The following is a 12,631-nucleotide window of genomic DNA, read 5'->3' as shown; positions in this document are numbered from 1 at the left end:
GAGTAATGTTGCGTAAATGTGTAATTGAGATACGCCTGATAAGATAACACCAGACCCTTGTGCTTTATTTCAACTGAGCTACTCAATAAAACCATATATTATTGATATCACTGGAAGCGTTTGATATGACAGAAAAACCCATTCCAGCCTTCTATGGCTGCTACCTGCTGCGGTCCAGCGTCCGACACGCCTCCCTCTATATCGGTTCGACGCCGAATCCTCGCCGTCGACTCGCCCAGCATAACGGTCTCTCCAAGGGAGGCGCCAAACGCACGGCTCGGGAGAATCTCCGGCCCTGGGAGATGGTGATTGTCGTGCATGGGTTTCCTAGCCGGGTCGCCGCGTTGCAGTTTGAGTATGCTTTCTTTTGAAATAAGAATTATTAGTTCTTCACAGGGAGTCCGGAGTAACTAATCTCTGGTAATCTGATCAGATGGGCATGGCAGAAAACCCACGCATCTCGACACGTGGATCCAGAGGAAGCTAACGCTGCACATCGGAAGACCAGTCGTGCCAACCAGCCTGACACCGAAGCGTCGGGCGTCGGGGAGAAGGATGTAGACGCCAACGCAGACAAGGGCAAAAAGCGCAAGGCTCGACCGACCAGGCGATCCTTGCTACGTACCTTGGCGGACCTGCATCGGCTGCTCCGCTCGGCCTATTTTACCGGCTGGCCGTTGACGCTGCGTTTCTTCGCGCCCGATGTGCAGCAGGTGTGGACTTCGCTCTGCGATAGAGAAGCAGTCATCCTGCCGGGCAACATTCAGGTCGTCTTGGAGAAAGAAGATGGGGTGCAGAGTTCAGAAGACGGTGCGGGCAACGCTGCTCAGATTCGACGGATGCCCGTGGATTACTCGGACATGCAGGACTACGTGGGAAAATCTGCCTTCTTGCTAGACGGCACGGAGGAAGCAGAAGAAGGAGATCTACGGTGTAGGCTCTGCAAGGCACGAGTAATACCGAATGATGATCTGGTGGCGGTTTGCCCCCAGATGGATTGCCATTGCATTACTCATGTGGTCTGTCTAGCTGCCGAGTTTCTCAAGACGAGCAACAACCCGGACCAGTTGGTTCCTCCCATGCAGGGGATGTGTCCTGCCTGTCAATCGACTGTTTCATGGACGTTGATGATGAAAGAGTTGAGTCTGCGCACGCGGGGCCGTGATGAGGTGCAGAACATCCTGAAACGGAAAAAGAGGATGCAGAGTAGTCCCCCACCGGTGGTACCTTCGGCGGTCGTGGATTCCGACAGCTGGGATGAGACCCACGACCTTGTATCAGACTCCAGCACCGGTGAGCGATCAACTGCCCCGCTAAACGTTGCTGCAAAACCAGCCGAGATCGTCATCGAGGACAGCGAGTGGGACGATGTAGATGTTCTTGAGTGAAATCTCGGTCATCATCATCATCATCATCATCATCATCATAATCATCCGTTCAGAGAATATGAAACTTCCTATTCTGCTCGAGGACTCCCCGGCCACGGCCCCAACTTCCTCAACGGACCGATAGCATCCAGACGTTCGATACATCCCCGCACGGCATCCCGGATATCATTCGCTACCTCGTCGAGCGACCGGCCTGCATCGATGATCTGGACATCGTCGTGACCCCCCCGCACCACCTTGAAAAGGGCGTGGAACAGCTCGCGCACGCGTGTCTGCATAGCCTGGTTCTCATACCTCTCACCACCGAACCCCCCGCGCTTGGCGGCCTCATCAGGCGAGATCTGTAGAAAGAGACAGAGATCAGGCCGCGGCAGTCCGATCTCCGGCAGCCACGCCCACTCCAGCGACAGGTTGGGATTGCCCTTGGCGGCTGAGTACACCGCACCCGAGTACGAGTAGCGGTCCACGATCACGTTATATCCCCTGGCGATATCCTGCTCGATGCTGCGTGCCACCTCCCAGCGATTGGAAGCGAATAGCAGGTGGATGGCGTGGTCGTCCAACTGCGACTGGCCACGTAGGTATTCATCTATCATCTTTCCAATGGCGGTCGTCCGGTCTGCCAGTTAGATAAACCAGCTCCTATAGCGAGAGAGAGAAATATATACCTGGAAACCGAATGTATTTCACCGGCATGCCGGATTCCTCCAGACTCTTGCGTAGCAGCTCGCACTGGCTCGACTTGCCTGCGCGGTCGAGGCCTTCCACCACGACGAGAGCCCCGCGTTGGGCCATAGTGGATAACAGGCAACGTCCGTAGACTGACCCAATGTGTGGTACGATCAGCAAGTTCGGTAAGTAAATAATGCCAGGGGGGAATAATTATCTCTTGCAGTCTCGATGGGGGGAAGAAGTGAGGGAGAAAAAGAATGCCGCTGTCTCGTTTCCTGTCCACCGACTCTTATCGTGATAAGCGATTTCTCCCACCATGAATAACTTCAACCTCCGTGCACCACCACTAGACCCAGCACCACGACACCAGGCCTCAGAATGGGGCTAGAGAACCCGTCTGCGTCCTCTCTCACGACTGAGATGTGTCAATTTACCATTCTCAAGGGCGCAGCACCAGTCCTCGCGCCCCGTCTGGGCAGACTCGTGCTCGCAGGCCGAAAACCCATCTCGACACCGCACTTCGTGCCGCTCACCTCGCGAGGGACCGTCGCCCATCTCAGCCACGATGTGATGCGGGACCAGACGTCGATAGCAAGCTTATACTGCGGCCTAGAAGATTGTACGTTAATATCATACCTTTCTGGCCTTTTTACGAGCAGATCCTTTCTAATTTACGCAGTCATAGAAAAAGATGGCCCGGCGGTATACAAAGTGCCCTGCACGGCCCAGGAATCACCCCTGCGCAAGTTCATCTGCATGCCGGACGAGATCACGCTTGTTCTGGGTCCTCGCCGCGCCCCCCCGGTCCCTTGTCCCGTACCCAGCACCAACAACTCCGTCTCGATCCTCACCTCGGTCGGGTTCCGCCAGCTGCCCGCCAGCGAGTGGGTGGATGCCGTCCAGAAGCTGCGGCCGGATATCGTCGTCGGGATGGCTGATTTGGCGACGGGGACAGCGGCCCCGGGCGTCAAGCGGCGCGGAAAGATGGTCGACAGGACACATGCTTATACGCGTGACGCGACGGAGCGGCTCCAGCGCGAGTCCTCGTCGCCGACAGCGACAACGACAACGACAACGACATACTTTGCGCCTGTGCTCCCGCTAGAGAACACCGAGCAGACCATCTACCTGGCAGACCTTGAGTCGGAGCTTCGTCCGGCCATCGCCGGCCTCGCCCTGTACGAATCGGCCTCGCTGGGTGTCCTGCCTCCGGCGCTGGGCGACCTGCCACGCCTCGTTTTCAGCGAGCCCGCCACGCCGCACGAGGTCCTCCGCGACATCTCCCTGGGCGCCGATCTGCTCACTCTTCCATTTGTAGGCGCCTTGTCCGATGCTGGGATTGCCCTCGACTTTGTTTTTCCTAGTCCTTCTTCTTCTTCCGCTTCTCCTTCTACATCTTCTACTTCTCTCCCCCTAGCACGCGACCTCTGGTCTGACACGTACACCACGGACGTCTCACCCCTATCCGAATCCTGCAACTGCTATACATGCCGCAACCACCACCGTGCATATCTCCACCATCTCCTTGCCGCCAAGGAGATGCTCGCCTGGACCCTCCTGCAGATTCATAACCATGCCGTCGTGGACGCTTTCTTCGCAGCCGTCCGGGCCAGTATCGAACGGGAAACCTTTGAAAGCGACATCCACTCTTTTGCAAGAATGTATGAGCCTGACTTTCCAGATAAAACAGGCCAAGGACCGAGGTATTTCTCTTTTCATTCTTCTTCTTCTTCTTCTTCTTCCAGTTTTGACATTTCAGATTACGCGGGTACCAAATCCTCCCCTCAGGCCCAAACCAGGCGAAACGCAACCCAAAAGCGTACGGTCGTCTGAACGATGCGATTGAAAAATACGCCGAAGGGCAGTCAGTGCCGACCGAACCCTGAGCAGCTAGTATAGTATAGTATAGTATAGACGTAAGAAGTTATAATCATTCAATATACACTAAGCACTGCTCAAACTCCTCCACAACCAGCTCGTCTCAAGCTGCTCCTCCGCCGACCCAGCCTCCGTGCCGGCCCCGTACTTCTGTCCGATAGCGCAGACAAGCCAGACGTCGTCCTTGAGGCCGGCCAGGAAGCGCTCCGTCGCACTGCCGCGCGGGTATACGCGGCGCCACTCGTCCCAGATGCGGTAGGCCTCTTCGCCCCAGGCGCGGAAGCTGACTTCCTCGATGATCGTGGGGGTGACGATCTCCTTGTCGCGGAAGACGCCCCATGTCACTGTGTTGACTGTGCTTTCATCGGCGGCAGCGGTAGCATTATCACGAGCAGCGGTGGTAGCAGTAGCAGTAGAAGCAGAGGAGGATGAAGATTCAAAATGCCCGGCAGCGTTGGTTGCGAACCAGGCTAGTTCGTCTGCTCCGCACCGCGCAAACATGGGTTTGAGGATGGTTTCAAAGTCCTTTCGCGGACAGAAGAACTCGACAAATGGTTTCTGGAAGACGAACCCTTCGCCCGGCGGGCCCCATCCGAACATCGCATTGTCGCTGCGCACCCCGTTCACCGCCGGCTGTGAGGCGAGCGTCCACCAGCCGCGCCCGTCAATGAGCTTCAGCAGGTCGTCGCGGATGAACGCCGTCTCGGCGTTCAGTCCACCTGTCCCTTCTTCCGCCCCGCCTTCCGACCAGGGTACGATGTACAGGTCCCCGGATACGTGGCGCCGGAAGAGTGCGCTGACATCCGCATACGAGACTGGGTACCCCCACAGTCGGCGGGCCTCGGTCGCATGTACATGAAGCGAGGGTCCATAACCATCAATTTCTCCGAAAGCCGGAGACCGGGCGTCACCCCATCGGCCGTTGGGGAAGTCGTCCCACGTTGCCTCTCGTCCGAGGGAACCCATCCCCTCGGAGATCTGCAGGGTGGTGCTTCGGTTGGGCGGCAGGGCCGGCATGCCGGCACTGGTTGCCGGGGCTTCGTGGCTAATGGAGCCCTTGGATGAGCCGGTGGAGGCCTGTAGCCGGTCGACGATCACCCTGTTGTGTGGTTGCGAGTTGATAGACGAGGCCCGGCGTCGGCTCAAGGACCGCAGCTGTTCCGCAGTCGGCACGCCAAGGGTAGACGTATCCTCCAGAACGTCATCGTCGTCGTGGTCAGGAACCAAATCGCACCGTTCCAAGATGAAAGAGACGGTCTTCTCCAGGTTGAGGGTGTAGAAATGGAATCCTCGGCGGCCAGGGTTGGGCAGCTTCTTGATCCCTTGGACCATCTCGCTCAGAATTTCAACACCCTCCCGTTTGACGGCATCGTCGTCCGACTTGACATTTTCGATCCGCGACATTATCTTGGGTGGAATATGAGCATGGCTCAGCTTCGTCACCCGGGTTAGGATCTTGTAGCTGTGGATAGGCATGAGGCCGGGAAGAATAGGGATTGTCTTGAACACGCCGGACTCGTGTGTCCGCAGTCGGCGTTCAAACTTTTCGTACGCTTCCAGATCGTATGTAAGCTGGGTCATGATAAAATCCGCCCCGGCTTGGACCTTCTCGACCAGGTAGGGTAGGTCATGCTCCGGATCCTGGACCTGCTGGAAGGTATCATTTGCATAACCCTCCGGGTACGCCGCCACTCCAAGGCAGAAGTAGTCACCGTGGACCTTGCGAATGTATCGCACCAGATCCACCGCCCACGAAAAGTCCTTGTTGCTGTCATCCTCCCCGTGCATATTGTACTCTTCGCTGCGAGGAGGATCGCCTCTCAGGGCCAGGATGTTCCGAATGCCAAGTACCTTGGCTTGTTCCAGCGCCTCGTCGACCAGAGACCGACTCATGTTTGTGCATGTCAAGTGCAAACATGTCGTCAGCTGTAGCTGTCGCTGACAGATCTCCGCCAGCTCGAGCGATCGCGTCGCCGTCGTTCCCCCAGCGCCCCAGGTGACCGTCACAAACAACGGACGCAGAGCCTGCGCCATCCGCTCCAGACGTGCTTGCAGGTTTGCAGAACCCTATATACACGCAAAACAGTTTGTTAGCACGGGCATCATCCATCCCCTCTCCCAGCGCGGGGTCAGTCAAGGCAACCCCACCATCTGCGTCTTGGGCGGGAAAAATTCCAGCGAGAAGTAGTTGGCGTCTGGCGGCAGAGCCGCGATCTTGTCTGTAATTTTTTCCATCGTGACCCTGAAATCGCGCCAAAGGAGGGCCTGGTAGTAGCAATGGGAGGCTTGGAGGGGCTGCGGAGAGAAGTCAAGAGGAAAGAAAAGGTTAAATTAGATGTCTGGAAGTGGAGAATGACGCATTCGTCCACTTCACCACGACTCTTTGTTGTACAGATCAAATTCAGCCTCGCGAGACGCCCGAGTTTGTACCAAGTAACCAAGAAGTCGAACGTGAATTTGCTTCTCCAGGTCAGTCTGCAATTGCACAGTGCTAGTTATTAATGGTTGAGTCCAATAGGAGCCACAGAGTTTCGCTCGAGCCAAGGAATCGTGTTGTGCCTCCTTCATCTATTTATTCGAAATGAACTGCCCATTAACAGGTAGAAGACTATGATTGGAAGTGTATCAATGCTATATAATTCATCTGGCCGCATTATACCGTTTAATAACAGTATATTGCGGCCTTCGACGAAGACAACGCGTCGTTCCAGGTTCGGGCGACCTAGACCAGCAAGCTGATCCCTATCAGGGCCATAGTGCAAGAGACACTTGTTCATGAGATGGTACACACACTGCAGACTTCAGAACCCCCAGATCCCTAAAGCTTTGGGGTATATGGCTAAGTTGTTGAGTCCTGACGAGACAGGAACAAGGTGACATTCATGCGACGGATTCATTGTGACATGAGCCACGACTACCTAAGTTATAATAGTAAAAGTCAAATCCTGTAAAACGCCCATCGAGGATCCATGAATGAGGTGTCTTGAGGCTGATCAAAGGGATTGTAGGACTCAGAATAGCTACAAATAAATAACTACCTTCAACCTTGTGCTTATCCAGGTATCTAGAGGCTAGTCTCTAAACGAACTAGCGTGCTAGGCCAGGGATGCTGTTAAGACAACGCGAAGATGCAACTCGCTTTACTTTTTGAAGTGGTCGAGAGAGGGTCTTGAGGGCTAGCAGCCTTGATCATTAAGTTCTTCTCATTCTGCCCTGTAATAAGACCACTGCTGCTGTTGTCTGTACTGCGATTTTTGTTGACCAAAAGACTGACTACATGAGCCAGAAGAACTGACTGCAAGCTCTTCTGGAAGAGAGCAAAGAAAGATGACCGTGGATCGGCCCTCAATTATAAGTTGTCTTCGCCGTATCCGTCTTCTCGATGGCGTCAGACATGTCTCACGACGGCAATGCCTGTCAACAGCCCCCCCTGCAAAAGACTACCGCTCTCGTCTCCGCAAACTGAACGACCGGCTGCCTCGATTCCTCCGGTCCTACACCACGCCTCTTCTCGGCGCTCCCGTCACACACATCACATCATTCCTGATCCTCCATGAAGTAACAGCCATTGTGCCATTGCTTGGCCTGGTAGCCGCCTTCCACTATGGCGATTGGATGCCGGATCTAGCTGCCGATGACTCCAACGGTGCTTTCAACGAAGGTGTCGCCCGATTCGGGCGCTGGCTAAGGAAAAAGGGATGGATAGACGATGATGCTGCTGTGGGTGCCACCAATGTAGCTCACATCAGCAGCAGTAATCAGACTGGTGAGAAAGCATCGATTCGCGAGCAAAGAGGTGTACATCTGGTCCTAGAGTTCGCGACTGCGTATGCCATCACAAAGGCATTGCTGCCTCTCCGCATTGCGACCAGTGTCTGGGCGACGCCGTGGTTTGCAAGAGTTGTAGTACACCCCCTTACGAGCAGGGCGGGAAGGATATTTGGGAGGAAGTAAGGAGAGAAAGTCTCCGGGCATTATCCTGGCATATGCGCATTATCGCGTACATGTGCATATGTAGGAGTGGTTACCAGCAGTAGTAACTGCCATGAGGGGTTGTGCTCCGTACATGTAATTTAACTCTAGGAAATGCAGGAATATGATATGGTATATATTTTATTGAATTCTATTTTCCATATGTCATTGTGGCTTTTCTATCAACCACACCCATCTTCAAGCTACAGCTATGAATCGTGGGAGGAATTTAAGCCTTCTCGTAGACCCAGTCGAACTGGGCGGACTTCCAGCTGAGGACCTCCTCAGGCTTGAACCAGAGGGCGATCTCCTTCTTGGCGTTCTCGACGCTGTCGGAGCCGTGGCAGACGTTGCGGCCAACATCCTGGTATGCAGTCAGTATGGGCTCACATGAAATGGTATGCGGCAGATATCTTACGATGGCGTAGTCACCACGGATGGTGCCAGGGGCGGAGGCAAGAGGGTTGGTGGCACCGAGGATGGCTGTAATTATCATAGGTTAGCCATCATTGATCGTCGTAGCCAGAAAACGGTCCAAACTTACTGCGGCCGGTCTTGACGGCATCACGGCCCTCCCAGACCATGGCGCAGATGGGTCCGCTGAGCATGTCTGTGCTTCAAGTCAGTTTCAATTGTACGCTTTACAGCTCCAATGGTTCAAACTGACAGGTAACAAGGCCGGGGAAGAAGGGCTTCTCCTTGAGGTCGGCGTAGTGAGCCTCGAGGTGCTCCTTGGAGGGAGTAACGAGCTTCATGGCAGCAAGCTTGAAGCTTTTTAAACCCATTAGCTTCCATATATTTCCTCTTGTCAAGTGAAAGCACTCACCCACGCTGCTCGAAGCGGGAGATGATGGGGCCAATGAGTCCGCGCTGTTATTCATGACGTCGTTAGACATGGATTCTCAAGTGCAGTAGTTGAAATATTTGAGCTTTCAAACATGATCGTACCTGGACACCATCGGGCTTGATGGCAATGAAGCTGTAAAACGAGTAGTTAGCTTCACCGCTAGAGTGAGGGGCAGCAAGAAAAGGCAGTCTGGCTGGGAGAGGGGCAGTAATTGAGGAAGCCTCTGCGATCTAACTTACGTCTGCTCGGTAGACATCTTGAAGGGTATGAATCTGACGGGTGATTCGGAAGAATTGGACAAGAGGCGATGGGAAGAAAGAAGAGAGAAGTCAACTACCAGAGGAGGTGGGCTTATGGCTGAGTTGGCGAAAAATAAGAAGCCTTCTGGCCTGGCGTGGTGGGGGCCCAAGGAGGGGTACTCTACCAATTGGGTTAGTGCAGCCAGCTATCTAGACTAGTCCTTCTACGGTATAGTGCTTTTTATCTTTCGGCTGCCTGGTCTATAAGGCAGTAATTCAGGCATTCCACCCCAGCCCGCCCCAGGAAGCTCCATCGATACTAACTTAACTAATCAATCAGGACAGCCTGGAATCATCCCCAGCTTCGACTAATGCTTGACCTCCACCTCAGGTAGATGCAGGTCACAAGGTCGATATATTGATATATACGAGTCTACTATCAGAGATTGAGGGTCTCTGATTGCATTCCGGTTGCCTGACGATGGCCAGGAGCAGACCAGCGTCCTCTCGCTGGACGCTATTGCTCGCTTTTGTGGTTCTTGTCGCATGCCTGGTCGCACCTGGTGGTAAGCTTCTCAGTCACCGGTTCATCATCTTTCTACAGCTATTGACATCAAATTCCAGTGTCGGTCAAGCACGAAAACTTCAAAAAATGCTCTCAATCAGGATTCTGTAAACGGAACCGTGCTTTCGCCGACGAGGCTACCACGCAAGCTTCCTCATGGAGCTCCCCCTACGAACTCGACGCGTCCACGATCCGCTTCGAGAATGGACAGCTCGAGGGTGTCGTCATCAAAACTGTATCTTCAAATGAGAAGGTCCGGTTGCCGCTCACCATCTCCTTCCTGGAGTCGGGAGTCGCTCGCGTCGTCGTGGATGAGGAGAAACGGACCAAGGGGGAGATCGAGCTCCGTCACGACAGCCAAGCTCGCAAGCAGAGATACAATGAAGCGGGTCAATGGGCGTTGGTGGGGGGTCTGGATCTCAGCCAGTCTGCATTGCTCAGCTCCGAGGCCGAACCAGGCTTCACCAAGATCACCTACGGACCAGATAATAAGTTTCAGGCAATAATCCATCACGCTCCATTCAATGTCGAGTTCCAGCGGGATGGTGAGACCCATGTTCAATTGAACAAGAAGGGTTATCTGAATGTGGAACATTGGCGGCCCAAGGTTGATCTGCCCGAGGGTGAAGAATCTGTGGAGGATCAAAGCACCTGGTGGGAGGAGACCTTCGGCGGAAATACCGACTCAAAACCCAAAGGCCCAGAGAGTGTGGGGTTGGATATTAGCTTCCCGGGATATAGCCATGTTTTTGGAATCCCAGAACACGCTGACTCTCTCTCCTTGAAGGAGACCAGGTAAGTTGTGCGCACTATGGACTCTATTTCAGACTCAGGCTGACGAGACCTCTAGGGGCGGCTCTGGAAACCACGAGGAACCCTATCGTATGTATAACTCCGACGTTTTCGAGTACGAGCTCAACAGCCCGATGACCCTCTATGGCGCCATTCCCTTCATGCAGGCCCACCGCAAGGATTCTACGGTCGGTGTTTTCTGGCTTAACGCTGCTGAGACATGGGTCGATATTGTTAAGACCAAGTCTTCTTCCAACCCACTCTCTCTGGGTGTAGGCTCAAAGACATCCACTCAAACCCATTGGTTCTCTGAGGCAGGACAACTGGACATTTTCGTTTTCCTGGGCCCGACGCCTCGGGAGATGAGTAAGACATATGGAGAGCTCACTGGATACACGCAGTTGCCTCAGCAGTTTGCGATCGCCTATCATCAGTGCCGTTGGAACTATGTCACTGATGAGGATGTCAAGGAGGTCGACCGCAAGTTTGATAAATACCAGATCCCTTACGACGTGATCTGGCTTGATATCGAATACACTGATGGCAAAAAGTATTTCTCTTGGGATCCCCTGACCTTCCCCGATCCGAAGGGTATGGAGGAACAACTTGATGAGTCTGAGCGCAAGCTTGTTGTCATCATTGACCCTCACATTAAGAACACAAACGACAATCCTGTTGACCAAGAGCTGCAGAGCAAAGAGCTGGGGGTCAAGAAAAAGGATAACACCCTCTACGAGGGCTGGTGTTGGCCGGGATCGTCCCATTGGGTGGACTGCTTCAACCCTGCTGCTATCAAGTGGTGGGTCAACTTGTTCAAGTACGACAACTTCAAGGGTACTTTGCCCAATGTCTTCATCTGGAATGACATGAATGAGCCCTCCGTCTTCAACGGCCCAGAAACCACCATGCCCAAGGATAACATGCACTACGGCAACTGGGAGCACCGTGATGTCCACAATGTTAATGGCTTGACCCTTGTCAATGCCACATTCAACGCTCTTGTTGAGCGCAAGAAGGGTGAATTGCAGCGTCCATTCATCCTCACACGATCTTTCTTCGCAGGAGCTCAACGGGTATCTGCCATGTGGACAGGTGACAACCAGGCTACCTGGGAGCACTTAGCAATTTCGTTGCCCATGGTCTTGACCAACGGCGTTGCTGGCTTCCCCTTTGCAGGTGCTGATGTCGGCGGCTTCTTCAACAATCCTAGCAAGGAACTCCTGACTAGATGGTACCAGACGGGCATTTGGTACCCGTTCCTCCGTGCTCACGCTCACATTGATACCCGTCGACGTGAGCCATACCTCGTTGGCGACCCCTACATGGGCATCATCTCTCAAGCTCTCCGTCTCCGATACCAACTTCTGCCAGCCTGGTACACTGCCTTCCATGAGGCCTCTGTAAACGGAATGCCGATCGTCCGACCGCAGTACTATGTTCACCCGAACGATGAGAACGGGTTCGCTATTGACGACCAGCTCTATCTGGGCTCCACCGGTCTACTCACGAAGCCTGTGGTGCAGGAGGGTGCCACCTCCGTGGAAATCTATCTCGCTGACGACGAAAAATACTACGACTATTTTGATTATACCATTTACCAGGGCGCTGGCAAGAAACACACCGTTCCTGCCCCGCTGGAGAAGGTTCCGGTGTTGATGCAAGGCGGCCACATCATCCCTCGTCGGGACCGACCCCGTCGTAGCAGCGGATTGATGAAATGGGATCCCTACACCTTGGTCATTGTCTTGGACAAGAATGGCGAGGCCGATGGCTCTCTGTACGTTGACGACGGAGAGACCTTTGACTTCGAACGTGGTGGATATATTTTCCGTCGCTTCCGCTTCGGCGAGAATACTCTTACCTCGGAGGATATCGGTACCACGGGTCCCAAGACCGCGGGATACCTCAAAACCATGGCAGGCGTCCATGTCGAGAAGATCGTGGTTGTCAATGCCCCCTCTACGTGGCACGACAGAACCAGTGTGACTGTCATGGAAGACGGTGCAAAATCAGCGACGACTGCTTCCCTGCAGTACTTCGCCCAACCGGCTGGCAAGGCTGCTTACGCTATAGTGAAGAATCCCGACGTTGCCATTGGCAAGGCATGGAAAATAGATTTCTAGATAGGTCTCTCTGGGGGGGTATATAGAATATGGGTTGCATTTCTTGATTCACTCTATAGGAGTCAAAATAGGTTCCTCATGTTGCGAACTGTTGTAACTAAAATTATCCCGTTGCACACTGGCCAAGTGCATTCACGGGTACCTTCGTCACACCG

At 53.9% G+C, this 12,631-nt stretch overlaps 7 protein-coding genes across 7 annotated transcripts; 4 read left to right on the top strand and 3 right to left on the bottom strand.

Moving 5' to 3' along the window:
• Positions 1–125: 125 nt before the first annotated feature.
• ASPZODRAFT_150726 (hypothetical protein) lies at positions 126–1,388 on the top strand (the record flags this gene model as incomplete). The annotated part of the gene is made up of 2 exons (XM_022725657.1): positions 126–355; positions 434–1,388. The coding sequence occupies 2 exons, from the start codon at positions 126–128 to the stop codon at positions 1,386–1,388; spliced, it is 1,185 nt and encodes a 394-aa protein (XP_022583022.1).
• Positions 1,389–1,456: 68 nt separating this feature from the next.
• Positions 1,457–2,183, bottom strand: ASPZODRAFT_62606 (hypothetical protein; the record flags this gene model as incomplete). The annotated part of the gene is made up of 2 exons (XM_022729090.1): positions 1,457–2,007; positions 2,057–2,183. The coding sequence occupies 2 exons, from the start codon at positions 2,181–2,183 to the stop codon at positions 1,457–1,459; spliced, it is 678 nt and encodes a 225-aa protein (XP_022583021.1).
• Positions 2,184–2,438: 255 nt separating this feature from the next.
• ASPZODRAFT_140800 (hypothetical protein) lies at positions 2,439–3,893 on the top strand (the record flags this gene model as incomplete). Its single annotated transcript, XM_022724699.1, has 2 exons — positions 2,439–2,679; positions 2,740–3,893. 2 exons carry the CDS (start codon positions 2,439–2,441, stop codon positions 3,891–3,893), a joined length of 1,395 nt encoding a protein of 464 aa, XP_022583020.1.
• A 111-nt stretch (positions 3,894–4,004) lies between these two features.
• ASPZODRAFT_62217 (hypothetical protein) lies at positions 4,005–6,173 on the bottom strand (the record flags this gene model as incomplete). Its single annotated transcript, XM_022729066.1, has 2 exons — positions 4,005–6,005; positions 6,087–6,173. The coding sequence occupies 2 exons, from the start codon at positions 6,171–6,173 to the stop codon at positions 4,005–4,007; spliced, it is 2,088 nt and encodes a 695-aa protein (XP_022583019.1).
• A 912-nt stretch (positions 6,174–7,085) lies between these two features.
• On the top strand, positions 7,086–8,044 carry ASPZODRAFT_130563 (hypothetical protein). Its single transcript, XM_022722537.1, has 2 exons — positions 7,086–7,153; positions 7,225–8,044. The coding sequence occupies exon 2, from the start codon at positions 7,266–7,268 to the stop codon at positions 7,890–7,892; it is 627 nt and encodes a 208-aa protein (XP_022583018.1). The 5' UTR covers positions 7,086–7,153; positions 7,225–7,265; the 3' UTR covers positions 7,893–8,044.
• ASPZODRAFT_130561 (hypothetical protein) lies at positions 7,695–9,084 on the bottom strand. Its single transcript, XM_022722536.1, has 7 exons — positions 8,997–9,084; positions 8,859–8,889; positions 8,737–8,780; positions 8,578–8,681; positions 8,455–8,520; positions 8,329–8,393; positions 7,695–8,274 (listed from the first exon to the last, which is right to left on the bottom strand). The coding sequence occupies exons 1-7, from the start codon at positions 9,011–9,013 to the stop codon at positions 8,140–8,142; spliced, it is 462 nt and encodes a 153-aa protein (XP_022583017.1). The 5' UTR covers positions 9,014–9,084; the 3' UTR covers positions 7,695–8,139.
• Positions 9,085–9,477: 393 nt separating this feature from the next.
• Positions 9,478–12,476, top strand: ASPZODRAFT_140796 (hypothetical protein; the record flags this gene model as incomplete). The annotated part of the gene is made up of 3 exons (XM_022724698.1): positions 9,478–9,562; positions 9,621–10,356; positions 10,412–12,476. 3 exons carry the CDS (start codon positions 9,478–9,480, stop codon positions 12,474–12,476), a joined length of 2,886 nt encoding a protein of 961 aa, XP_022583016.1.
• Positions 12,477–12,631: the final 155 nt, after the last annotated feature.

This window comes from Penicilliopsis zonata, assembly GCF_001890105.1.
Source record: "Penicilliopsis zonata CBS 506.65 unplaced genomic scaffold ASPZOscaffold_4, whole genome shotgun sequence".
In the NCBI taxonomy this organism is placed as follows: domain Eukaryota; kingdom Fungi; phylum Ascomycota; class Eurotiomycetes; order Eurotiales; family Aspergillaceae; genus Penicilliopsis; species Penicilliopsis zonata.
This window is presented reverse-complemented; position numbering and strand designations above follow the sequence as displayed.

Bases quoted from the DNA above. Each gene is read 5' to 3' on its own strand.
- ASPZODRAFT_130561 (XM_022722536.1), bottom strand. The intron at 8,781-8,858 runs GTACGATCATGT...CATGAATAACAG, and splicing joins TCAAGCCCGATGGTGTCCAG to CGCGGACTCATTGGCCCCAT. The intron at 8,521-8,577 runs GTCAGTTTGAAC...CTTGAAGCACAG, and splicing joins CTTCCCCGGCCTTGTTACCT to ACATGCTCAGCGGACCCATC.
- ASPZODRAFT_130563 (XM_022722537.1), top strand. From the start codon at position 7,266: ATGACCGTGGATCGGCCCTCAATTATAAGTTGTCTTCGCCGTATCCGT.